The sequence below is a fragment of the Ceratotherium simum genome, chromosome 9 (genome assembly GCF_057802395.1).
Source record: "Ceratotherium simum simum isolate JZ-2026a chromosome 9, ASM5780239v1, whole genome shotgun sequence".
Taxonomy (NCBI): Eukaryota; Metazoa; Chordata; class Mammalia; order Perissodactyla; family Rhinocerotidae; genus Ceratotherium; species Ceratotherium simum.
This window is the reverse complement of record NC_141908.1, coordinates 50,152,072-50,175,607: the sequence shown is the minus strand read 5'-3', so window position 1 is coordinate 50,175,607 and position 23,536 is coordinate 50,152,072. Positions and strand designations below refer to the sequence as shown.

Genomic DNA, 23,536 nt, shown 5'->3' with positions numbered 1-23,536 from the left:
CACCACCTGGCATATTATATATTTTGTTTGTTTATTATTTCTCTCTACCTCTAAAATGTAAGCTCCATGGGAACAGGAAGTTTGTTTTATTCACTGCTATGCCTGACAAAATACCTGACCAACATAAATGCTTGATAAATATTTATCAAATGATTGAATAAATTAATTCCAAGCATCAACTTATAGTCCATTTGTAAGTAGGTCACTATTCACACACATGATCCCAGAGAACTGAAATAGTTTTAATTAGGAAGCTCTTACATTTTGCCAAACTCATTTGGCAAACTTTTTTCCCCTGGGGTCATTCTTTCCTTACTTTAATTTTGTGCTAGGTGCATTGATTATTTTCCATCCCTTTCCAGTTGGAGAGCATATTATTATCAAGCCAATGAACTATTTTCTTGTTGATATACACATTTAGTTACAGTTGGGTATTTTTTTTTTCCTTTTTAATAGACACAGAAGTGCCAACATGTGAATTTTGAGAAGGAAGGGAGTAAAGGGTAGAGCCAGAAGAAGGACTATGGTCTCCAGGGAAGTGCATCATCATCAAGGCAAAGTTGCAACACATTTCCCACGTGTTCTTTTGAATTCAATGGAAGAATGGTGAGCTGTGCCAGTCCAAGGTGACCAGCAAGGCAGGACCAACACGGAATCTAGTGATGAAAGAGATGGGCCAATTTCCCCCTCTTCACCCCTCCTGGCCTTGAAGTTGAACTTAGGAGTCAGAATGTGTGGGACTCAGCCGTGGTTCTCTCTTAATTAGCTATATCACCTTGGGAAACTCACTCCTTGCCTCTTGGCTTCTTCCTCTGCTCACGGCTGCATTGGATTATATCAGTGGTTTTAAGTGTTTTTGGGTCCTGGACCCCTTTCAGAGCTATGAACTAGAGCTTTCAGAGCTATGTATTAGTTTCCTAGGGCTGCTGTAACAAAGTACCACAAACTGGATGCTTAGAACAACAGAAATTTCTTGTCTTACAATTCTGGAGACTAGCAGTCCAAAATCAAGGTGTCAGCAGGGCCACACACCCTCTGAAACCTGTAGGGGTAGGATTCTTCCTTGCCTCTTACAGCTTCTGGTAGCCCCAGATATTCCTTGGTTTGGCAGCATAACAGAATCTTCACGTGGTGTTCTCCCTAAGTCTCACATTGTCTTCCCTCTGTATGTGTCTGTCTCTGTATCCAAATTAACCCCTTTCCATAAAGACACCAGTCATATTAGATTAGGACCTACCCTAATGACCACATTTTAACTTGATTATCTCCGTCAAGACCTGATTTCCAAATAAAGCCACATACTGACATAGTGGGGGTTAGGACTTTAACATATCTTTTTTGAGGAACCCAATTCAACCCATAACAACGTCTTCCTAAAAACAGTCCATTTTCTGTTCAACCTTGGGGAGTTTAGACCCCTTGAAGCTCACCCTCTGCTACTTATTAGCTTTTATTAACTGTATGTCTTTGAGCAAACCATAACTCTTTTGAGCCCTGAATCCTTAACTCTAAAATGAGAAAAACCCTACCTATCAGAGTTGCAGTGGAGATTCAAAGAAGTTATGTATAAGATAGTAAATATAAATTGTCTAGGCAAAGACAATTGTAAAAGAACTGTTTACAGTGGCTGAACTGAGGCCCAAAGCTACTGGTTTAGACCAGTGGTCTCCAAACATTTTTGACTACACTTTTTATAAGCAAGAAATTTTTGAGTGCACCCTCTAATAACAATTTCCTTTCTTAGGAATTGTGTATAAATGTTACTAAATTAAAAAAGGAATGAGTAAGATGAAATAAATAATATGTTTTTTAACAGTAACCCAAAACATTCTGCAGTTAAACATTAGAGATTTAATGGTATCATACTAATAACTTCCTGCACAGCATACAATAAGGAAGAGGCTTATCATTAACAGTAGTGGATATAAATCCATAGTTCAGATGGTCTTTGAATTTTTTTAAATGATTTCTTGGCAGATCTGTTTAGCTTGTCATTGTTTTTAACCTCACATGGCTGAAGAACAGCTTGTCCCAGGTGGAGAAGTGTCATTATCTCATCCATTTTTTCTGTTGCTCGCTTGTGCTTGCATTAGTGGGATTAGATTCAATCCGAGGTTTCCTTACAAAAATCTTTTAAAGCCACTTGTCTACTTTGTGAAGGTCTGTTTAGTTGAAACTCGATGGCATTTGCCGTATAACTACTTAACAAGTCACCCTTTAACCTTCATCAGAGCTAGGTGTGGACTGCAGGGTAAGGGTAGCCAGGAGGGGCCATGCCCATCAAGACTGATAAGTAATGCAACACGCATGCAGGAGCTTCCAACCCAAGGGACAGGTGGCACAGAAAGAGGGGGAAAAGGGGACTAGACTCCAGAGAGCAGAGCCAGGGATCACACCAAGAATGTGAGGCCAAAGTAAGCAGGGGCTGAGGGTTCAGACACAGAGGAAGCAATAAGGCCACAGGGTCCAGGAGGAGACCCCCTACACAGTGATCCTCACCAGTCCCTGAGTTGGCCACAAGCTTTGTCTGGAGCTAAAGAACAAAACCTGGATGAGGCCTGGTGGAAGTCAATGCCTCTATCCCACAGCCAGGACGCAGAATGATGCTGAGATGCCCATCTACTCTCTCTGCAGGTGTGAAGGCCCTTCAGGAACGGGAGGCACTGGTGCTGTTCCCTGGATCATGCTCCACTGTGCTCGGCCCTGCCCAGGAGGACACCTGGATCTTCTGGGAAACCTCCACCCCCCTCACAGCACCTGTCCCAAATGGACCACCACAGCTACTTCTCAATATCCCAAGTTCTACTTTTACCATGTAGTCCCCTTTGTTCTGAGATGGAAAGATTGAAGGTTAAGAGCCATCTTCTTTCATTCTGTACTCCATTCCAGAAGTCCTGAGTCTGGGGGAAACTCAGAGAAGAAATGCAGAGCCCCCTTCTCCATGCTGTACACTGTGGAAGGGAGGGGCCCTTCCCTACCAAGCAAGTCTGGACGGGGAAGGAAGCTCTCGGCTCAGTGGTCTGGAGCAAGGGAGAGGAAGAACTCTCATGTACCCACTTCCTATCTAGAAGTAGACTGACTCCTGCTAGGCCGATGTAAGAGGGTCTTGATCTCTACAGAACACCACGTGGGGGTTGATGTAGTGGAAGGCTGGCCAATCTAACCCTCCTCCACCCCCAGGACTCTCCTAGGCAGATCACCTCCCTCCTATCCCCAACTTCCCCATCTCTAATTATGCCTTTGGCAGCCCTCCAGGAGCAACAGGCTCAAAACTAGATAAAGTCACTGTATTAGTTTCCTAGGGCTGCCATAACAAAGTACCACAAACTAGGTGGCTTAAAACAACAGAAATTCATTCTCTCACAGTTCTGGAGGCCAGAAGTCCAAAATTAAAGTGTCAGCAGGGCTATGCTCCCTCTGAAGTCTCTAGGGGAAGCTCGTTCCTTGCCTCTTCAAGGTTCTGGTGGCCCAGGCATTTCTGGTCTTGTGGCAGTGTGGCCGTCTTCCTGTGTCTCTGCCTTCACATGTCTCTGTTTGCGTGTCTCTGTCCAAATCTCCCTCTTCTTATAGGGACACCAGTCATATTGAATTAAGGGCCCACTCTGCTCCAGTATGACCTCATCTTAACCTAGCTAGTTACATCTGCAATGGCCCTATTTCCAAATAAGGTCACATTCTGAGGTATTGGGGGATTAGGACTTCAACAAATCTTTTTGTGGGGGATGTACCACAATTCAACCCAAAACAGTCACCACTAACTATTCTGTTGAAATCCTTTTTGCTGCTTTTCCATTCTTTATAATGTACAACACACTCCCATCAGTATCATCTCTCATTTCTCAGTTCTCAACCATGGGAGGGGGACAGGGAAGGCAGGAACCAGAATTTCCAGGGAAGATTCTATAGTTTTGAAATATAAATAAACAAACAAAAATCTGATAGTTGTTTCAGGGCAGGGTTTTTCTCAACCTTGGTTGCACTTTAGAATCATCTCAGGGAACTTTAAAATATAAAACAACATGCATATTATTTTGTTGTTAGTGCCATCGAGTAGACTCCAACTCCTAGTGACCCTGTGTACAGCAGAGGAGAATCCTACCCAGTCATTTTGCACCATCCTCTCACCTTCTTCGCTATATCAGACAATGTTCTACTGCTATTCATAGGGTTTTCATGGCCAATTTTTTCAGAAGTGTGTGGCCAGGTCCTTCTTCCTAGTCTGTCTTACTCTGGAAGCTCTGCTGAAACCTATCCACCATCGGTGATCCTGCTGGTATTTGAAATACCAGTGGCATGGCTTTCAGCATCACAGAACACGCAGCCACCACAATATGGCAACCAACAGACGGGTAGTGTTGTTCCCTGACCAGGAAATGAACCCAGGCCCCCAAGGTGAGAGTGCTAAATCTTAACCACTAGACCACTAGGGCTGGCTATGCATATTATTACAAATATATATATGTAAAATTAATTATGTATTTATATAAATGCTGAGCTTGACTCCAGACCAAGTACATTGGAATCTCTGGGGTTGGTGCCCAGGTACTGGTATTATTTAAAGCCGCCAGAGGATTCTAACCTGTAATTAGGACTAGGGACCCCTGTGCTGGATGAGACTCACTGCTGTAGGGAATGGCCCCAGCCCTGCAGCTGGTGACTACTCACATTCCTCTCTATTAGCATCCACAGAATGTAGGGAAGATGCTAAGGAAAACTGTTTACACAGGCTCTATTATCTGAGTGCAAAACATTTTGCTCAAGGATGGTGCTATCTTTGCCCCTCTGAGAGGTGAAATGATGGACTGGTGACACAGCAGGAGGAGAACCAGCACCCAGGGGTCTGATTCTCAGCTTGAAATGCCACCTTCAGGACTGTTGGAGTTCTGCCAGGGTAAGATTCTTGCAGCAATTTGAGTGTGGTGCCCAGAATGAAGCCATCATTCCAGAGAGGTTCTGGCTGGGACAGAACCAATGTGGGGGTGGGGATAGTATTTCTTCTGACTATCAAACCTCGTGCTAACCACACAAGATCGTCTTACTATTTGATCCCTATCTGGCTTATAGCCACAATTAAATTCATTTTTCCCCTGTGGGTTATTGAGCCATGGCTCTCTCAACCTGTACAGCTCACCAGGGTTCTGACCCTATTTGCTCATTAGAGACCCCATCGTTCCAGAAACTGAGATCTTTTGGGATTCTAAGTCTGTCATTCAGCATACTAGCTACCCCTTCCATGAATGTGATCGACAGCCAACCAATGTCCTCCAACTCATTACACATTTTAAAACATTCAGCAGGCAGGATGGTCAGCAGAGCCCTGACCAACGCCTCCAGGACCTCCTCCACCATGTTCACGCTGACACCATTATCCAGTGCTCCTTAATACAGTCCTCCCTGGGTTATGATCCATCACTACCACCACTCTCCAGTCTATGTTTCTCCATCTTGGCCACAAAGATATTACAACACATTTCACATAAGGGCAAAATTCCAAATATATTATGTCTAAGACAGTCCTCATTTGTACCAGTCTTACAATAATACTGACGAAGGACATAAATCTGACATGGCTTATTTTAAGTGAACCCATGGTAATTCCTAGTGATCATAGCTTTTTCTTCTAAGAAATCATAACTATTCCAGAAAAAAAAAAAAAAAGAATCTTAGTAATTACCCCAGAATGAAAGTCAAGCTCACCAGATGGTAGTTTGCAGATTCTGCCTTCTTCCCTTTTTTGAAGAATTGAAGCACATTCTCCCTTTTCCACTCTTCTAACACTGTTCCTGTTCTCCAGAATTCTTCCAAGATCACTGCAGTGGGTTAGCGGTCTCACCTGTATATTCTCTCAGTACCTGGGGTATTGCTCCTCCCAGGCAAGAAACCTGAACTCACCTGCAACAACTAAGCGCTCTCCTCCTCGCTTGGATTGGGTTTCTATCTCCCTTTGCCAATGTTTTTAGCCTTTCCAGGCTGGGCAGGAAAAAAATCATTCTCTGTGATGGAGAAAACGGGAGCAAAATGGGACCCAATCTTGAGTCAGTGCCCTCTGTCTAGAACTCCTACTACTACTGTCCCTTTACCTGAGGATAAGAAATTTCCAGAACCCAGGGGAAAGTTGTGCCTACCAAGGGGACTGAAGGGACCCTGCAGAGGGAAGCAGCCAAGCCCCTGTCACACAACTCATCCACCAACACAAAGCCATCACAAAAATGGAATTGACAGGAAAAGAAAAGCACTGTGGCCTGAGTTCTCTTCAGAGGATGACAGCATCACTACTCATTGTACACTTCAGGGGAGTGGGGACCAAGGCCAACTCTGCTTCCCAATGGGCAGTTCCTGTCATCAAATTCATGGGTGTGTATGGGGGCAGAGGGAGAGCCACATCTCTTGGGAGTGTGTCTATTAACAAAGGAGTTGTGACAATGGATATTTATGGCAGAGTCCTTCAGACAGGCGCAGTGGAAGAAGCAAGCATTTATGAAGAAATCAGTCTTCATTCTCTCTCAATTCCCCATACAATCATCCATCAATCAATTAGCTAAACTTTCAAATGATTGAGCTCATGGGTGGCTCTTTTGAATGGGAGGTTTCAATTCTTGAGCTACAAGGGAAAGCAAATTCCTTACAATACAAATACACCTTTTAGATTTTTTCTTTGGTAACACCCAGCAAAAATCGAATGTTACTATGTACAGTTCTGAGTACTTTACATTCATTAACTGCTCGCGACAACTCTCTGAGACTGATACTATTCATACCTCCATTTGACAGAGTAGGAACTGAGTTGCAGAGACATTAAGTAACTTGGCCAAGTTCATACAGCTTGAAGATGGTGGAGCTGGTGTTTGAATCCACACAGACTGACTGTAGAACACTGCAGTAAATTGAATGAAAAAAAGGCCTAATTTTCCACCCTTTCCTGTATCTATGCTTGGAAGACTGTCACCAATGTGAAAATAGCTCTGGCTAGCCTGCTGGAGGATGAGAAACCATATGGAGCAGACTCAAGTCATCCTAGCCAAGGCCATCCTAGACCAGCCAGCCTCCAGCCAAATCCCCAGCTGACCACAGATGCCTGAGTAAGCCCAGCCAAGGTCCACAGAACCATCCCAAGAACCCACAGACTCATGAGAAATAATAAATGATTGTTGTTTTAAGCAACTAAGTTTGGGGGTGGTTTGTTACATCCCGGTAGATAACTGATAGAAACACACCAATGCTTAACCACTACACTATATTTTCTTTCTGATTACATTGGCTTCATCTGACTCTAGGACTCTCCAGGAATGGATAGTTCCAGCTGTGAAGAACCTTCCTCCAGACTACCACCTTATCTCTCTTCATCTTTATGTTGCCCTTGCCCTACCACTAAGCTAACCCACAAAGGCAGTTTATAACTATTTTTTACCTTTATTCCCTAGTTTTTCTGGAGTCAAGAGGAAACTAGGGTGCCTCAAACTCTTTGGTACTATTTTGAGCTCTGTTTCCTTGCCTAACCTCTTTGCCCATCTCTCCATCATTTAGGAGCTAAGTTGGAATTAACCCAAGTGAGTAGTGCCAAAATAATGAAATCAGGGTAATGAGGGAGAAAGCATGGATGGTTCTATAAGTCAATACCTCTCATTCTCTGGCCTCTCCTTTCTCTCAGGGTGGCCTTCTTACTCAACACGGATGGGGACTAGCAGTCCTTGAAGGCACGCTCCTGCTTTGCCACCTGATCCCCAAATGAAACCTTGCAAAGCTGAACTCTCCCTGACTGCCAGGATTCAGGGGGGCAGCAAGCTGCACCTCCACAGGAACTAACAGCCCAGCTGCTCAACTCAAATTAAAAAAGAGTTTGGAAACATGTTCCCCAGAATGGAAGCCTTCTGGGGCCTTTCTGCCAGCTGCCTCCAGCTACTGTGTTCCCAAGGAAATAAAGAGGATACCCCAAGGGGAGGGGGCACTCCCAAGGCCCCCTGAGGGATAGGGACCACAATCCACTAAAATGGGACTAGAAATCTCCCAACGAAAGAAAGACTCATAAAAGACTACTGTTTTGCTATTTAGTATTTAAAACTTTTTTTTGCTGGTAGGCACTCAATAAATGCTAAATGGTGCTAATTTTTCTAGCTCTTCTTGCTTTACGAGTGAAGTCGGATTGTGAGGGTTCGCTGCTCAAAAGGCCAATAGCTAAGTGACCTGGGTTGGTGAAGAGAAACCAAAATTCCCTGTGGCAAATCCAGCCTTACTGTGCCATTAAACATCCACCTCCTTTGCTCATTACACTTCAACAACAATAGTTTAATTTCTTTTCCTTATATTTCACAGCCCTAAGGGAAAATGTCTTGTGACAATTCTGTAATAGTAAGACAATTACTGGTGACTCAGGGATCCCTGCTGCCTCTGCATCCTCTTGCAGCTGAGGAGCAGGCTTCCCATATAGGAATAATTTGGTTTGTGAATTAGAAAAGTCGGAATAAAAAGAATCTTTAACTTTAAAATATGATAGAAATTCAGATGAAATTAGATGAAAACTTAGTCTAATGATTCTGTTTCAGAGCAAGAGTCAACTGTAGGCATTGAGTCCCTGAGGAAACCTTTCAAATAGATTCACAAATGTTTCAAGTGGCAACTTATCCTTTCTGAGCCCTACCACCCACCTCATCCAGGTAGCCCAAGAGTATCCTTTTTGATTTCTCCTCCTTGCTCCTCCATTTTGCTATCCAACTTCTGCCTATTTCACCTTTGCCAATGAATGGAGGAGGAGACAGTAAAACTATGTTCTCCTTGAGAGAAAAAACTCTCTTATTCATCTTGTAACTCAAGCACTCAACCTAAGCTTGACTTAGAGCGGACAAAGTTAGAGGTGTCCTAGGTTAGAGGGTATGGGCATTCCCAAATCCCCAGCAGACTGTGTTCCAAAGCACTTTTGTAAATGGGTAGTTTAGAGCTTCGAAAGCGTTTTTTTCCATAAGCATAAAGTTCCAGAGACAGGCTAAGTCCTCAGACTCAATCATAAAACTCTAGTTGGCCACAAGAGTCTAATAATACACCCAAAGTGAGAACTTTAGGTGTTACATTGCTTCCTCCTAAATAACTACTTAAAATAATTTCCATGAGAAAATGCATTCCGACTCAGGATGCCAGAAACGGATTTCCATTTACCCGAGAACCAAAGCAAGCTTTTCCTACTGCAAAAATAAGAGGATGGAAAAGGAGGAGTAGATGCTGGCTATGACAGAAATAGCCCTGACACGGCAGGTGCAGGTTTTGCAAGGAGGGTGGGATGGAAAGAAACTTTTGGGTACCAATAATGATAACCTAAAATGCCTCTCCGCTTTTACATAACATGTGTTCTGCAATTCTAAGTTCTATAATTCTAAGTGCAGTAAGTTCAAACATTTGCCTTAAGAGTTCTAAATTAGGAACTAAAAGGCAGTTGCTTAAAGGGGAGTTTGGAGAAGAGAGAGATTTCTGGTTTGGGGATCACAAATCAATGAGCCAAGGAGGGCCTGTGTTCACTCTTAATGACATTCTTGATTTCTGTTCTTCAGTTCCTTGACTGACACAGACATTGATACTAATAAAATTCTAACTCTCAGGTTTACAATGTCAGTTTAAAACTGAGAGCAGAGAGAAGGATGCTGGATTGTAAGCTTCTTAAAGGTTGGGATGTCCTATTCATTTCTATATACTCCAATTCCCTGGTGCTCAATTCATAATTCATTGATAAATAAATATAATTTAAGAAAAAGCTTTAACTTTTCAATGTAGTCGCAGAATGTGTGGGCTTTGGCGTCAAATTTCTCACATTAAAATCATTTTTCCTCCATATGAGCATGACCAGAGGCTTTCTCCCTGGGTTTTCAGTTCTCTCCTCCAGAAAAAAGGGTGGTGATATAGTTCTTACCTCACAGGGTCATTGTGGGGATTGAATGCATTTATATTGATGAAACATGAAGCACTGTGCCTGCCACATAGTTAGTACTTGATAAATCTAAGCTATCATTATTTTTCCATTATTATTTAGCTAGTTGTCCTATATTTGGGCCCCAAATTAGTTTCTCAGGGAATTTGGTAAAAATGAAAGTTGGTTGGTATAGTAGGTTGAATTGTGGTCCCCCAAAGATATGTCCACTTGGAACCTGAGAATGTGACATCATTTGGAAGAAGGGTCTTTTGTAGGTGTAATTAAGACCAAGATCTCAAGATAAGATCCTTCTGGATAGGAAGGGCCCTAAATCCAATGACAAGTATCCTTATTGGACAGAGAGACAGGGAAGAAAGCCACATAAAAATGGAGGCAGAGACTGGAGTTATGCTGCCACAAATCAAAGAAGACCAGAAGCCACCAGACCTGGAAGGGCCAAGGAAGGATTCTCCTCTACAGCCTTCAGAGGGAGCATGTAGCTCTGCTGACATCCTGATTTTGGACTTCTGGCTCTAGAACTGTAAGAGAATATATTTCTGTCATTTTAAGCTACCACGTTTGTGGTACTTTGTTGTGGCAGCCTTAAGAAACTAATACAGTTGGGTACAGTGTGAAACAACCTAAATTTGGTGAGGAAAACAAGCCCAAATATGACACAGTAATTATCACGAGTTCTCCTTTTCTTGAATCGTGTACTGCAGGGAAACTTCTCTTTAGGAAGGGAAAATCACTAGTTTCAGGGACTGGAGTGTTCAGGTCATTCTGTCCCATCCACTTCCAGCCAAGGATAGTTCTGTTGGGAATCTTGAAAACATTCTGCATTTTTCCACAGGAATGAAGTGCAAGTACTCAGTGTGTAGTAAGACGCTGGACAGAGTCAGCTACTACCTGGCCCCAAATAAATGGGCGAGAGACACGGCTCTCAGTCCTTATCCAATAAACACACTCACACTGGTCCCCACTGCCTTCCTGACCCCCGTCTGTGGAGGTCAAAGAGGTCATTAGCCAAAGACTCCAAGCTAAGGAAAGATACCTGGTTGCCAAAAGACCAACAAAATTATATATTGCTCCAAACTCTATAGTTTCTTGCAATTACATCTACAAAACAGATCTCCTTTTAAGTGAAAGATATATCTGGGTCATCTGCAAGGTCCTTCTAAGTGGAATTTTTAAGGAGTCTTCATAAGAGAATGGTGAGAGAGATGTTGTTGAACCCACTGATGCCTAAAGAAACGGTTTTCTTTCTTCTCCTCTCTTCTAACTCCTGGAGAAAAATAGCAGACAGAGCAGCCACTGTCAGGGAGGGGTGACTTTTTCAGAGCAAAGGCGTTAGACAAGATGACACATGCTGACAGGTTCAGCAAATAGTGGATGTTCTACCAATCAGCAGATAATTTCTGTGTGTTTGCAATGTAGGAAAGATTGGGAGTCACGCAGTATTTCAAAGACAGGTCACGATTACTCCATGTGTCATCTTCTAATATGAAGGTCAAGAGAAAGGAGAGGGTGGGTGGAGGCAGAGAGGGGAAGAGCAAGGAGCCAGTGTGCAGGCAAATCAACCACATCCAGGCAGGTCTCGCTTCATATTTTCTGACAGTGCCCAGGGAACCTGTGTAATTACCTGCCTTTTCGACATCTGAGGCTCTCAGCTCACATGTAACCAGCACTTCATTAATTCATAAGTCCTTTGTAATTCGTGAAAGTAGTCACTTCTTCCCTGACTCAGTCAAGGTTTTCTTTTCTTCCCTTACTTAGTAATTTACTCATTTTAGTTCCAGTAAAGAAAAGGTTGTAGGGAAAAGGTGAATGAGGAAGGCTAGAGGAAGAAGCCACACACAGTAGTCTGGATCCCAGAGTACTCTAAAACGGACTCCATTGTTTAACTGAAGAGAATTCCAGAACACCGAAAACACTCATAACCAAATAGGGAAAAAAAATTCTGAAGCCAAACAGATTCCAAGGAATTTTGACATTATTTGTCATTATTTCTAATGGAGAAAAGAAAATGCCGAGAGAGAATGAGAGAGAGAGAGAAATCTCCATGAAACACAGGTAATAATTTGAGTGCCTATTTAAAATATGTAAATGCTTATTTTTTCCACTCTCCATCAAAGAGCTTTTCTGAGGAAAGGTTACATTTTTAGCACTTACAATTAAGATAATACACACACACACACACACACACACGCTTGGTCTATCCACAATCCTTCATAAGAGAACTGTGTGATTCTAATTGATAGGATAATTTTTAAGTAAATAACTTGGTGAGTCTAAAAAGCTTTGCAGCACTGCAAATATGCTACACTTTTCAAAAAACACCTCCATCCTTCCTGCCCAGGAATGTGAAGCCAGCCATAAAGGTTGTGACAATGGCAAGTGTTGAGCGCATATAATCGCGCTGAGGATCTGCTGACCGATTATTGTTGACATTCCCTAGTTCGATCTGATTCATCACTTGCACAGGAACCAAGAAATGGTAAAAGGGCTGGAGGTTACACTAGAAGGAGAAAAAGAAAGCTTCAACCTACACTGGGATAAGGATCCTTGTCACCCCTACGGTACTTTTCTAGCAATTGTCCTATTCCTGGGGTCCTGTCCCAAGGCAGGCAGTGATGGACTTGGTTACTTGTGTTGCAGATCTGGAAGCTTCTCCCAAGATGGAAAAAGTAGGGGGAGTGAGAGTTTAGAGATTATTAGAGATCAGAGGGTTGCCTGGGCACAGAAGCAAGCTAAGAGGAGTCATTGGAGATGAAAGGTCTGTTTAAACATACACACACACGCACACCCCTTCTAAGCTGCCTCACATTTGTCATCCTACAAAATTTTTGAACAGTTGGTCCATATACAAACACATACTGAAAAAAAGAAAAGAAAAAAATATACCCAAGCAGATGACCTCTTATTAAAAGTACATATATCTTGCTAATTGGAAACCACACCTTAATTCTGATATTTGGGAAATTATGTGGCCACAGTAAATAAATGGTGAAGAGTAAACCACTTGTAAAAAAATCAAAGTGCACACATAAATCATCCCAGACACTGTCTCTCATTTTCTGACAGATTACTGCATACAGTACTGTTTTGTGGTCCTGAGTTCTTTCATCCTTCTGCATGTTCCCCAGACTATTAATTTAAAAAGCGACGGGCCGGCCCTGTGGCTTGGTGGTTAAGTGCGCGCGCTGCGATGCTGGTGGCCCGGGTTCGGATCCCGGGTGCGCATCGAGGCACCACTTCTCCGTTCATCCTGAGGCCGAGTCCCACATACAGCAACTAGAAGGATGTGCAGCTACGACATACAACTATCCACTGGGGCTTTGGGGGGAAAAATAAAATAAATAAAATCTTTAAAAAGCGAATAGCTTTGTCTGCTCTTCTAATCACCATGACCTGTTTTTGTACTGTGGAAAAGGCAAACCAACCAACTCTGACTTGGGTGGGAATCATTTTTGGAATAGTGGTGGGTGGTTGTTCACATCTGGATTAGGTATAAAACGATAACATTATGATGACGAACGCCACAGAGCCTCATCTGCATATAAATAGACCTAATCAGAAATGCAAATTGCAATCAGGAGAAATTTTTAAAGGCTGTGACGGCTGTGTGATTGTACAGATAAGGAAAGGTTAACACTTGTATTGTTAAAGCAGTTAAATGGCTCCCAGCGGGCCCAGAGCCTCCCTTTGAAAGAGAAATGTGAAAGGTACAAATCTCTCAACCTGCAGCCTGGCCAGGACATAGCTCCCTGGTCTCTTCGTTTTCCGTTAATAGAGCCTTGAGCTGGCCAAAAATCAGCTCAATTCTGATGAAAGACTAACAGCCAAACCTCTTGTACAAACCCCTAATGAATATACACAATAGAAAATATACTGGCATTTAAATACCCTCCAAACAGACCTCTTTCAGCACAATTTCCCATTGAGACAGAAATAATGGGAGGGAGGAAAGTCATATGACTGATGTAACATTTTTCTGATATTTTTGAGTGCTGGTCTGAGTGGACACAAAAATACGATACACATTTTTTTTCATCCCCAAATTTTCCTGAATACTCGAGAAAGATTCAAACTGAAAAAAATGACCAGATATGATCAGATAATTAAAAGGAAAGCACCAGTATTTAGACACATTATTTAATCCAAAATTGCATTTTAAGCCTTCTTGTACAAAGCACAAAAATGAACATCTCAGAAAACTCAGAGTACTGAAAATACGCAATTGTTACAACATAGCCCTATTATTCCTTGGGATATGTTATCTTTCAGAAACAGCCTCATCCCCCCCTCCTCTGATTTTTCAAAAAGAAATACAATTTACAATCAGGCTTTCTCAGATTTGGAGAGAAATTGTTTACGAACTATTTATTATCCCTCTAACGAGGCTCTTTCACAAAGAACTAATGAGCCAAGAGTGCCATCTTGTGTCCTACCTTGGAATCTTAAAGAGCGTTTTCACAGGATGCATGTCAAAGAGGGGAGGGTCTCCATCCCCCAGTTCAATAGCTGTGATCCCCAAGGACCAGACGTCACAGCGAGCGTCATAGGAAGAGTCATACTGCTGTTCACAAGCAATGACCTATCAGACAAAAGCAGGACACAAAACATCAACCTTCACTGCCACCTCAGATGTCCTAAAAGGCCCTTGGCTGATCTTAGCCCCTTTCTCAGTTCCTTGGCTACACTGATATCGAATTCAGTAATAATAAGATGTATGTTTTCTAGGCCCTATTTGTGTGTGGTTGATTTATCATCTGATATGTATATTAACTTTAAAAAATGTGTCAGTTCAGTTCAATAAATATGCATTGAACTCTCTAGGTACAAGAACAGTACAAAGGGAGGCACAAGGGTGAATACTTCACCACATAGTCCTGACATTTTTAAGGAAAGGCTTTGTCTGCATCCTTCACCTCATTACCAGCTGCTGAATTCAACAGTGAGGAACAGTTGTTTTCGAAGATGCTTGTCTGCTGCACAAAATCCCCAGGAGTGTAGCCAATTGAGCAGAAAGATGTTGGAAGGCTGATTTGGTTAACACAAAATAGGAACCACTCCCTCCCATTCCCTTTTTCTGAGAATATCTGCCCCCTCCTCAAACCCCAACAACTGGTTTGTATTTCAGCTGCCACTGCTGCTTCAGTTACTGACCTAACTGGGTACAAGAGCAATAGAACCAGAAAATGCCCCTAGGCTTGTCACGGGTCTGGGGAGCATGGAACCTTGTAGGGAAATCTGTTTCTATCAACTTTTTGAGTGAAACAGGAAAAGCCCCTCCACTCAGGCTCTGAAGGCTATCAAACTGGGGTTGGGAGAAGGTGGGGATAGGCCAGGGGATGTGGAGAGACCAGGTGTCCCTATTTGACCTGAAATTTGCCTCCTTGACCAAGGGTGACCGGTGGCTATGGGCAGGTGGGAAACTTTGAGAGTCTGATGATGTATTGGTCCAAACAGCCTATGAGGTAGACAAGCAACATCACTGGTGAGCACAGAGGGGCCAGAGTGACAGGGCCGCCCACCCTCTTAAGCCATCAGAAGGTCTTCGGCTTTGACTCCGAGTGAAATGGGCTAACTGGCTGTGGGGAACAGAGGAGTGACAGAGATGGCTTACATGTTAACGGGATCACTCTGGCTGCTATGCTGAGGATACATTAAAATTGGACATGAGTAGAAGAAGCAAAACCAGTTAAAAACACTACTGCAGGAATGCAAACTACAGACAGTGAGAAATAATCAGATTTTGGGTATCATTTTGAAGGTAGAGCCAACTAGATTTGCTGACTGGGGCTTATAAGAAAGAGGAGTTGAGGACAAGTCCAGAGTTTTTGATCTGAGCAATTCCAGAATGGAAATAGTATTTAATGAGATGGGGAAAATCACCAGGAGAAGCAGGCTTGGGTTGAAAAGCAAGAGCTCCATTTGGGACAAAATAAGTCTGAGATGCCCGTGAGATTCCAAACGGAGAAGCTGATTTCAGCCGGGTAAGACTGGTATGGACTTCTGACATAGAGAATTGTAAGATAATGAACGTGTGTTATTAAGCTACTAAATGTGTGATGTTGTTATGGCAGTGATGGAAAACTAGTGCACCTGCTGTCTGCCAGACCAGTTAACAGGACTTGTAAGGCCTGGCAAATGTGCTTGCCATCCTGCCCAAGACCTGGTGCTCTTGCTCCCATAATTGCCCTCTACCCTTCTCTTCTGGTTTCTGAACTTAAGAACATTTTTCCATGTATCTGCATCCTTGGCCTGATCCCAGCCCCATCCCCTAAATAGACTATCCTGCCATAGAATATCCTGTCATACTTTTAGCACATTATTTTCAATGCGTATTCAAAGTAAAGTTCAAATAATTCCAATTTCAGAAGCAGAGGCCATTTCATTGCCCCCAAAGTCCTCACATTCATCACCCCAATCAGGTGTGAAACTACACTATTTTTAAAGATCTTCAGAAAAGGCTAGTCAACACCTTCCCTTTCAGAAATGACATTTTCAAATGTGTGAGACAAACATAAGTTTGACCTATCAACCAGCAAATAGTTTACCATTCCTATACAGTCCTGTGAGGAAAAGAGAAATAAGACTATCTATCCTTCCCCAACAGGAGCTAGGGCAACTGAAATTTAAAGTGAACCCATAATAATTAAATGACAAACCATAACAACTATAAATGTCCTAAGACAATGTGTAGTAGCATGGCCAATAAAGGATATGGGCTCCAAATGCCTAGGATATTAGAGGGAGATCACTTCTGACTAAGTGAGACAATGAAAAGTATCTGGTACCCATAGTCCAGGGAGGAAATTCAAATCAACTTCTAGCCATCTTGGATGGGACAAAGAAGGCAATTCCAAGAACTCATCCAAATGTGGAAATGGAGATATCCTAACATTTCTCAAGTGCTGTAATAAAATATTCAAAATATTTATCTGGTTTCAACTTCTCTTTACAGATAGGCACTATCTTCAGCTGAGTCTGATTAATTGAAAAGCACTCCTTGGCCAAATTCTTCTCTTCCCAAAAGTCAGCTTATAATGTAACAAAAAATTTCTTTAAGCTCAGACTTCCAAAGAAGTTTAGAGAAAATTTCACTAGTAAAATAATTCACAAATAGTTATTAAGTACCCATGAGCCAGGCATGGTACTAGGCCCTAGGGAGAGAAAGCCAAATCCACACTCAATTTAGTCCTCATAATCATTCTGCGAGGTAGGTGTTATTATCACCTTTTGTAGGTGTGGAAACTAAGGCATAGCAGTTAATAGCTTACGCAGAGTCCACAGTTAGAAACTGTCAGGGCCAGCATTTGAACCCAGGCAGAGGAAAGACAAGTAAACAAATCATTACAATATGATAAGTGCCCTATATAATAAAGGTTATGTTCAAGGAACGGTTGAATTATCAACCGTTAGTTTAGTTACTAATCTAATCAGATTTTTCGAGGTTTTTGTCACCTAAACTCCATGTTCTCAGAGGGAGTCTCTCTTTCAGGATTGGGCTACACATGTGATGGGATTTAAAGAAGCACTCTAAGAGGATGCATCCCAACTGAAGATCAACACATGCTGGAATTGGATTCCCTATCGATCCAACACCAAAGACTGCAACTATTTCTCTGGGAGAAAAAGTAATCTCATTCTCCTTAGCTCAGTGTTCTCCTTGTCTCTGGGTAAAATAAAGCTGAGTTAAGGATGCTCAGATGGTCAATTGGTCTTTGATTCCCTTGCCCGCAGGAGAAAGCGACTTCTCAAAGAGCTCTCTGAATCACTTATTTAAGGACGATCCACTAAGAAAAGGAGAGTGGCAATGGCAAGTAAGTGCACTGGGACCAGGTTTCCCAGGTTCTGTAAGTCACATTAAAGGGGTGAAAAGAGGTGAGTTGGAGTGGCACTGACACAGGCCCAGGACCCTAAACACCTGGTTGTCTCACATTCCTCCACCTCACCTCTAATGCCCCAAGGAGTGGACATGCCCAAGGCAAGTGTATACTCTCCTTCACCTTGAGGCTTTGCTTCAATCATAGGAGTATAAATGATGTTGGCGGCAGTGGAATGGGGAAGATAAACCAGGGAAGTCAGGAGGAGAAGTCAGTTTGGTAGGCAGTATAACAAGTTCAAATTGGGTCTGAGCTCTACCCCTACGCAGGTGTAGAAAAATCACTTGTGCTCTCAGGATCTCACTTTTTTTTCCCACATGTAGATACAATAAGAAAAGCACAATTCCGTTAAGATCAGAAGCAGAATATACTAAAGGGTAACAATAAAATACTGATATGTTTTCAGTAACTACATGGAGTTTTATATTACAGTAAATATATCTTATATTTCAGAACTCTTTAGATTGTAATCTTCCTGTCGTTGGTTGCCAACATAACTAGTCAAAATTTGTAGTCTTAATACACAGTTTTAAATACCAGAAGCAGATACCAGGTTATACACCATGGACTTTAAGAAATTAGTGTATTTAACTTAATCCAGTGTCATGAATATAAAACCTGCTAAGGAATGTTGATACAAAGAGGATATGCCTTCTGGAATGTTTCATGAGACATGTACATAGACTGTTACAAAATGCTTAGTGCACCTGGAAAAGGCTAAGAGCATGGCATTAAATGAATCAAAATAGAGACAGAGTCCCAGTGCAGTATTTGCTAGTGGGTTAATGGCTCCAAGATCAAAATATTGTCTCGATGAGTCTCAATGAGTTTCAGAGATGGTATAAATCCCTACATACTTTTGCAAAGTCACCTTTAATGATCTCCAACTCTTTGGCATGATATCAGTGAGTGTTTATACTGTTTCTGAGTTTTAATTAATAGTTTTATCTACTTGGTGTTAATCTATCATTAACTTGATCATTTTTTCTATGTTTTAAAGGGGCCAGAGCCTTGATGTTCTCATCAAAGTGACCCCTGAACTAAACAGAAGTAAACCAGGGTAAGGATTATGTCTTATCTTTCTTCCTTCCCAATCTGCATCAATTTGTGGCACTCATCAGAGGAGCCGTGTTGAAAAATCTTTGGACTGGAATCAGAAAGTCTGAATTCCACTATTTAGCAGCTGGGTGTCTTTGAGCAAGTCCCTAGAGAACTTTGAGCTGAGGCTTCTTTAGTTATAGGGACCTCATTTTCTTGATCTATAAAGTGGCAAGGTGGGAATGAATAATCTCTACTATCTCATGCAGCTCTAATATTCTATGACTTCACAATTTCCAAATAAGTGATTTTGGGTTTGTACCTCAAACTGAGAGGCTAACCTCTCCATGCAAATTAGCTAGAGCAAACAGTAGATTATTCTGGAGTATGAACCAAATGGCTGGAGCTTTGAGGGCATTTTATTGCCAATATTTTGTAGAAGGTCTTAAGGTCTATGAAAAGATGCTAGTTGCTGTGATAATGCCTCTGTTAAAGAAGATGAGCTTCAGTGACAGAGCAATTGTTTGGATGCATGTTAATGGAGCATATCCAGGTTCTTACCTTGAAATGCAAACTTATGGCTTTTCTGGTACACTTAGACTACACTGCTGCTTATTTTAGGAAGAGGAAAAACACTGATGCTTGGACTGCTAGCAGTATCTATGAGTGCAGCATTAGTGCCCAATGCTAATAGCTACTTTAGCAAGAGGTGAGCTTGAGCCTCCCAAATGTCAGTCATTACCACCTTGGCTGCCAAAAGCTTTTCTTTCTGGAGGGGACTGAGGAAAAGAAGTAAATTTTCACTAACACTTTGGATCTACTGGTCTTTGGAGCAAAGGCTAGCAGTCACTCTTCTTTGATTACTAGAGCTATTCTCTTTGGCCTTCTTTAGGCTAACAAGTTCCAAAGTTCCAGAATCCCTAAATCTGTCCCCAGTCACTCCTTCCTGCCCCATAGAGGGAGTGCCTCCTCCCCTTTCCTGAAGAAGTTTATGGGGTAAAACTGCATCCACAACTTGATAACACAACTGCTTTGACACATATCATCTCTTCTCGCATCCTTGGGCATGGTCAGCTGAGTTCTGTTGAAGATGGCTGACCCTTTCCTCAGTCAATAACTGGGAAATGGCAGAGAAAAAACAACTGTCAGTAGCTCTTGGATTGTGGAAAGACTTGCACCTCTGGCCGGTGCAAGAAAATCCCAAAGCCAGGCATCTTCATTTTGAGTTTGCCACCCCCCCACTGGATAACTTTAGCAAATTATTCAACCTCCCTGCACCTCTTCTTCCCATGCAAACTGAGCAACCTCTTTCTTGTGGGCCTTCTCTGAAGCACTGCTTATGGAATGCTGGTTATTCAGCTTTTTCTATGGCACCAAAATGTTAATAGTAAATATCATTGGGTCATTGACATATGGGTAATAACTATTTTACTTGCTTCTTTATACCTTTTTGCATTTTCTAAAATGTCTAGAGGGAGCACAAATTATTTCTATAACAAAAAGGAGCATACTTTGCCTATTTTTTGACTTGAAAATGTAAATAAGTATTGAAAAGTTTGCCTTAACTTTCAAGGATGTGTTTCCTTCCTCCAGTGTATTTGTTGACTGTGGAATTCTTCAACAAGTTGGCAGTTAAAGGTGGTGTCTTGGTTATAAAACTAGGTTCCCATGAGATTAATACAAGAAGAATGCAAGAAATTCCCTTCCCAATTATACACCTTTCTATTGTAAGCACAAAGCTGGGGCTAGTACTTTCACTTTCTCAGGCCACCATGTGCCCATGAAACACCCCATGATTATAGTTTCACTTCAGCATAGACCAAGAGTAGGGCTTACTGATAAAGCTCGCAAGATAGGAGTGAGATCCACCCTCTATCTCTTGCAGAAAGGCTTAGGCTATAAGAACCTGAGAGAACAGGCTCTTCCTCATCTCAAGGTCTTCATTATTTGAAAAGAATATCTGTGTTAGACTCGACGTAAAGGGGATAAAAACAGTCAACATATGAAGCTTCTGGATTCAGAAAACCTAGATTTCTCCAACAAGATATTTAACTTAAACCATTTATCAAATTATATATCAAAGAACTGCTGGGCTGAAATCTCTTTCAATCATGTGATTTTAACCAATACTTTCAAGCAAATAATTTTATGGTAGCACTATCTACCATAAAGAAAAATACGTTTTGCTAATAAAAAATAATTTACCAAACTTAAAAAACAATAGATATTATTCAAACTATTTCATTTTTCCACTAATATTTTTAAATGTCATTAAAAATGCAATTAGGTTTGCCTTACACATTCTGATTTCTCACCTTACTAGAATTGATCATGTGATCCAAAATTATAACCGAAGGTCGAGATTAAAATTTGACTCAAGTACATACGCAAAATGCTATTATCTCAAGAGCTAAATTCAGCTTAAAAAGAGGCAAGGCAAATAGACCTAAAGGTATTAATCCTTGGCTGACATTGAGCCCAAAAATGCAGTCTACAGACTGGTAAATAAGGTGGGCAGAGAGATAGGAAGGAAAATAGCATTCTTAATTTTGCTTATGTAATTCATGCAGCATAATTAATAAATGTTATTGCTCATAAAGAGTTCTAAAATAGAACCTCTCTGGAATTAGAAATTATAGTTATAAATATTCCAGTGGCAAATATTTTTCATCAGTTTTACATACAAACATCTTCAAGTGTTACAAGCTGAGATACTAAACAAACAAATGCAGTCTCTTCCTTTGGATGAAATATAACTTCAAGGGAGGATATAATTGAGATTTGTTTTTTGTTTTTGTTCTTTTTTTTGCAAAGGGAATATGGACTAAAAGAACTGGAATTGATGGCTTTTGTTTTTGGTGTTTTTCATAAAACTCAACTTAAGGCTAGGATTGAATCTACAGTTTGTATGTCAAGAAACTGCCCGAAATAATTTCAAGTATACTGTTCTTATGAAATGGTCTCTAACTAAAATGTGATGTTCTACAAGTTTTTTCTCAAGATTGTAACATTCAGCTTAAGTCTTTAGAGAAATAAAACAAGGTTAAAATTACAAACACTCAGAGCACACTTGCACGACACCAACTTCCCACCATGTCTGTGGAGGGCAGAGGGGAACTGGTTTTCGGTTTGAGTCTAGCACACAACACTAATTTCTGCCCTTAAATTCCCCAAGCCCTGGGAACATGTCATTTACACTTAATTATATGGTAAGCCTCATTTTCAGACTCAGGATCAATATTCACAGAACTTCTCTATCAAAGGTAAATATCAGTGTGGCCAAATTTTTGTATGTGTTCTTAGTACTCAAAAGGCTCTGAAGGGTCACATTTGCATGAAGACCCAGGATACTCCTACTGCCCTCCCCAGCTCCAGCAGCTTCCCCACACCAGAAGCGGATGCTGGAAGAGATCTTAGGATTCATTAATTCAACCCCCTGATTTCTCAGAGGAGGAAACTGAGGCCCCAGGGGGAGTTGACTTGTCCAAAGTCACCCAACTGGTTCATGGCCAAACCTGGAGCAAACTCTATGGTTCCCCATCTCCCTCCCGAGTGCAGCACCCCCCGGGAATTCTTATAATATGGAGGATGCTTGCCAAAGAGATTTCATGTTCCATAAGCCGTAGCCACGGGAACTTCCATACTACGAGCATGTAAGCATGCCCTCCATTTAGGCAGGTGGATTTCCTGCCGCCTCTCACTTTCCCTGTCCCCTCACTCTCTCCTCCTTGCTTCCCCTTTCCTTTAGCAGCTAGTGCTCCACTTCTTCCAGAGCACAGTTAAGGAAAGAGTGAGTAGGAGCTCTACAATTCAGTTCATTTTACAGCTTGTTAGGTCAGGTATTATTACCCCAGGTGAGGAAACAATTCAGAAAGGTTAAGAAACTTGCCCAAAGTCACACAGCTAGTAGGCAACAGAAGTGAAGCATTAGGCCACAATAAGAAACTAATGAGGAAAAAAAGCTTTTCTCCTCCACAATGCATCTGAAAAATAGCACGGGAAGCAAATCAAACAAAATATCTGAATGTTCCCGCTTGGGTATACTCTTTCATCTGCAAGTAGTCTCTGGATTCTGTCCTCTCCCAGGCTGATGTCACCATGCAAACCAGGATGCCTTTGGGAATGTCATACGTTCCTATCAGAGCGATTTCCTTTGACTTTCTAAAACCAAAGAAAGTGTGGGACATAACAGAGCAACACAAACACTAGTCCCCCAGCTCCACCTGCTCCTGCTTCACCCCCACCCTGAGGCTCCTCTGGAGTTCCATTCCTAATGCTGACTGCCCACCGGCCTTTGCTGTCTTTGACAGCTCAGTGATCATGAGGCAGGGGAATGAATGCAGGTTTCAGCCTAGGCATGAATTCCCTTTCGTGAGGCTGAGCCCCTGTGCCCTGGGCAAGGCAGAGGACACACTGATGGAGGGTAGCCACCAGGTCATTTGGGACTCATTGCTCAGGAAGAGCCAAGGCTGGCTCTGACATTTTATTCCTTCAGCAAACACTTCTGCCCATATGGGAATAGCATCAGTTCTTCCTCTTTGGTGGACAAAGGAGAAACAGCAGTTGCCTTGACCCTTCTCACCTTCCCAGAAAGGGATAGGAGGACAGCCTGGAAAGTCACAAATGCTCACCGAGGCCGTTACTCTGACACTTCTTGCTTAGCACTGAGTGGAGGGGATTTGCGGCCTCTACTCTGGGCCTCATGTGCTTCTGC

General features: G+C 42.0%; 1 protein-coding gene and 1 long non-coding RNA gene across 2 annotated transcripts in view; one reads left to right on the top strand and one right to left on the bottom strand.

Annotated features, from left to right (window-relative positions):
• The window catches only part of MYO3B (myosin IIIB), a 429,858-nt gene that overhangs the window by 322,021 nt on the left and 84,301 nt on the right, over nucleotides 1-23,536 (bottom strand). The window contains exon 8 of the mRNA XM_087434928.1: nucleotides 14,344-14,489. Within this exon, the coding sequence (XP_087291054.1) occupies nucleotides 14,344-14,489 (146 nt within the window). The remainder of the gene's footprint in view (nucleotides 1-14,343; nucleotides 14,490-23,536) is intronic.
• Nucleotides 15,134-20,997, top strand: LOC147916298 (uncharacterized). The gene is made up of 3 exons (XR_015553216.1): nucleotides 15,134-17,535; nucleotides 17,642-17,721; nucleotides 18,785-20,997. It is a non-coding gene; the product is annotated as an uncharacterized LOC147916298 (long non-coding RNA).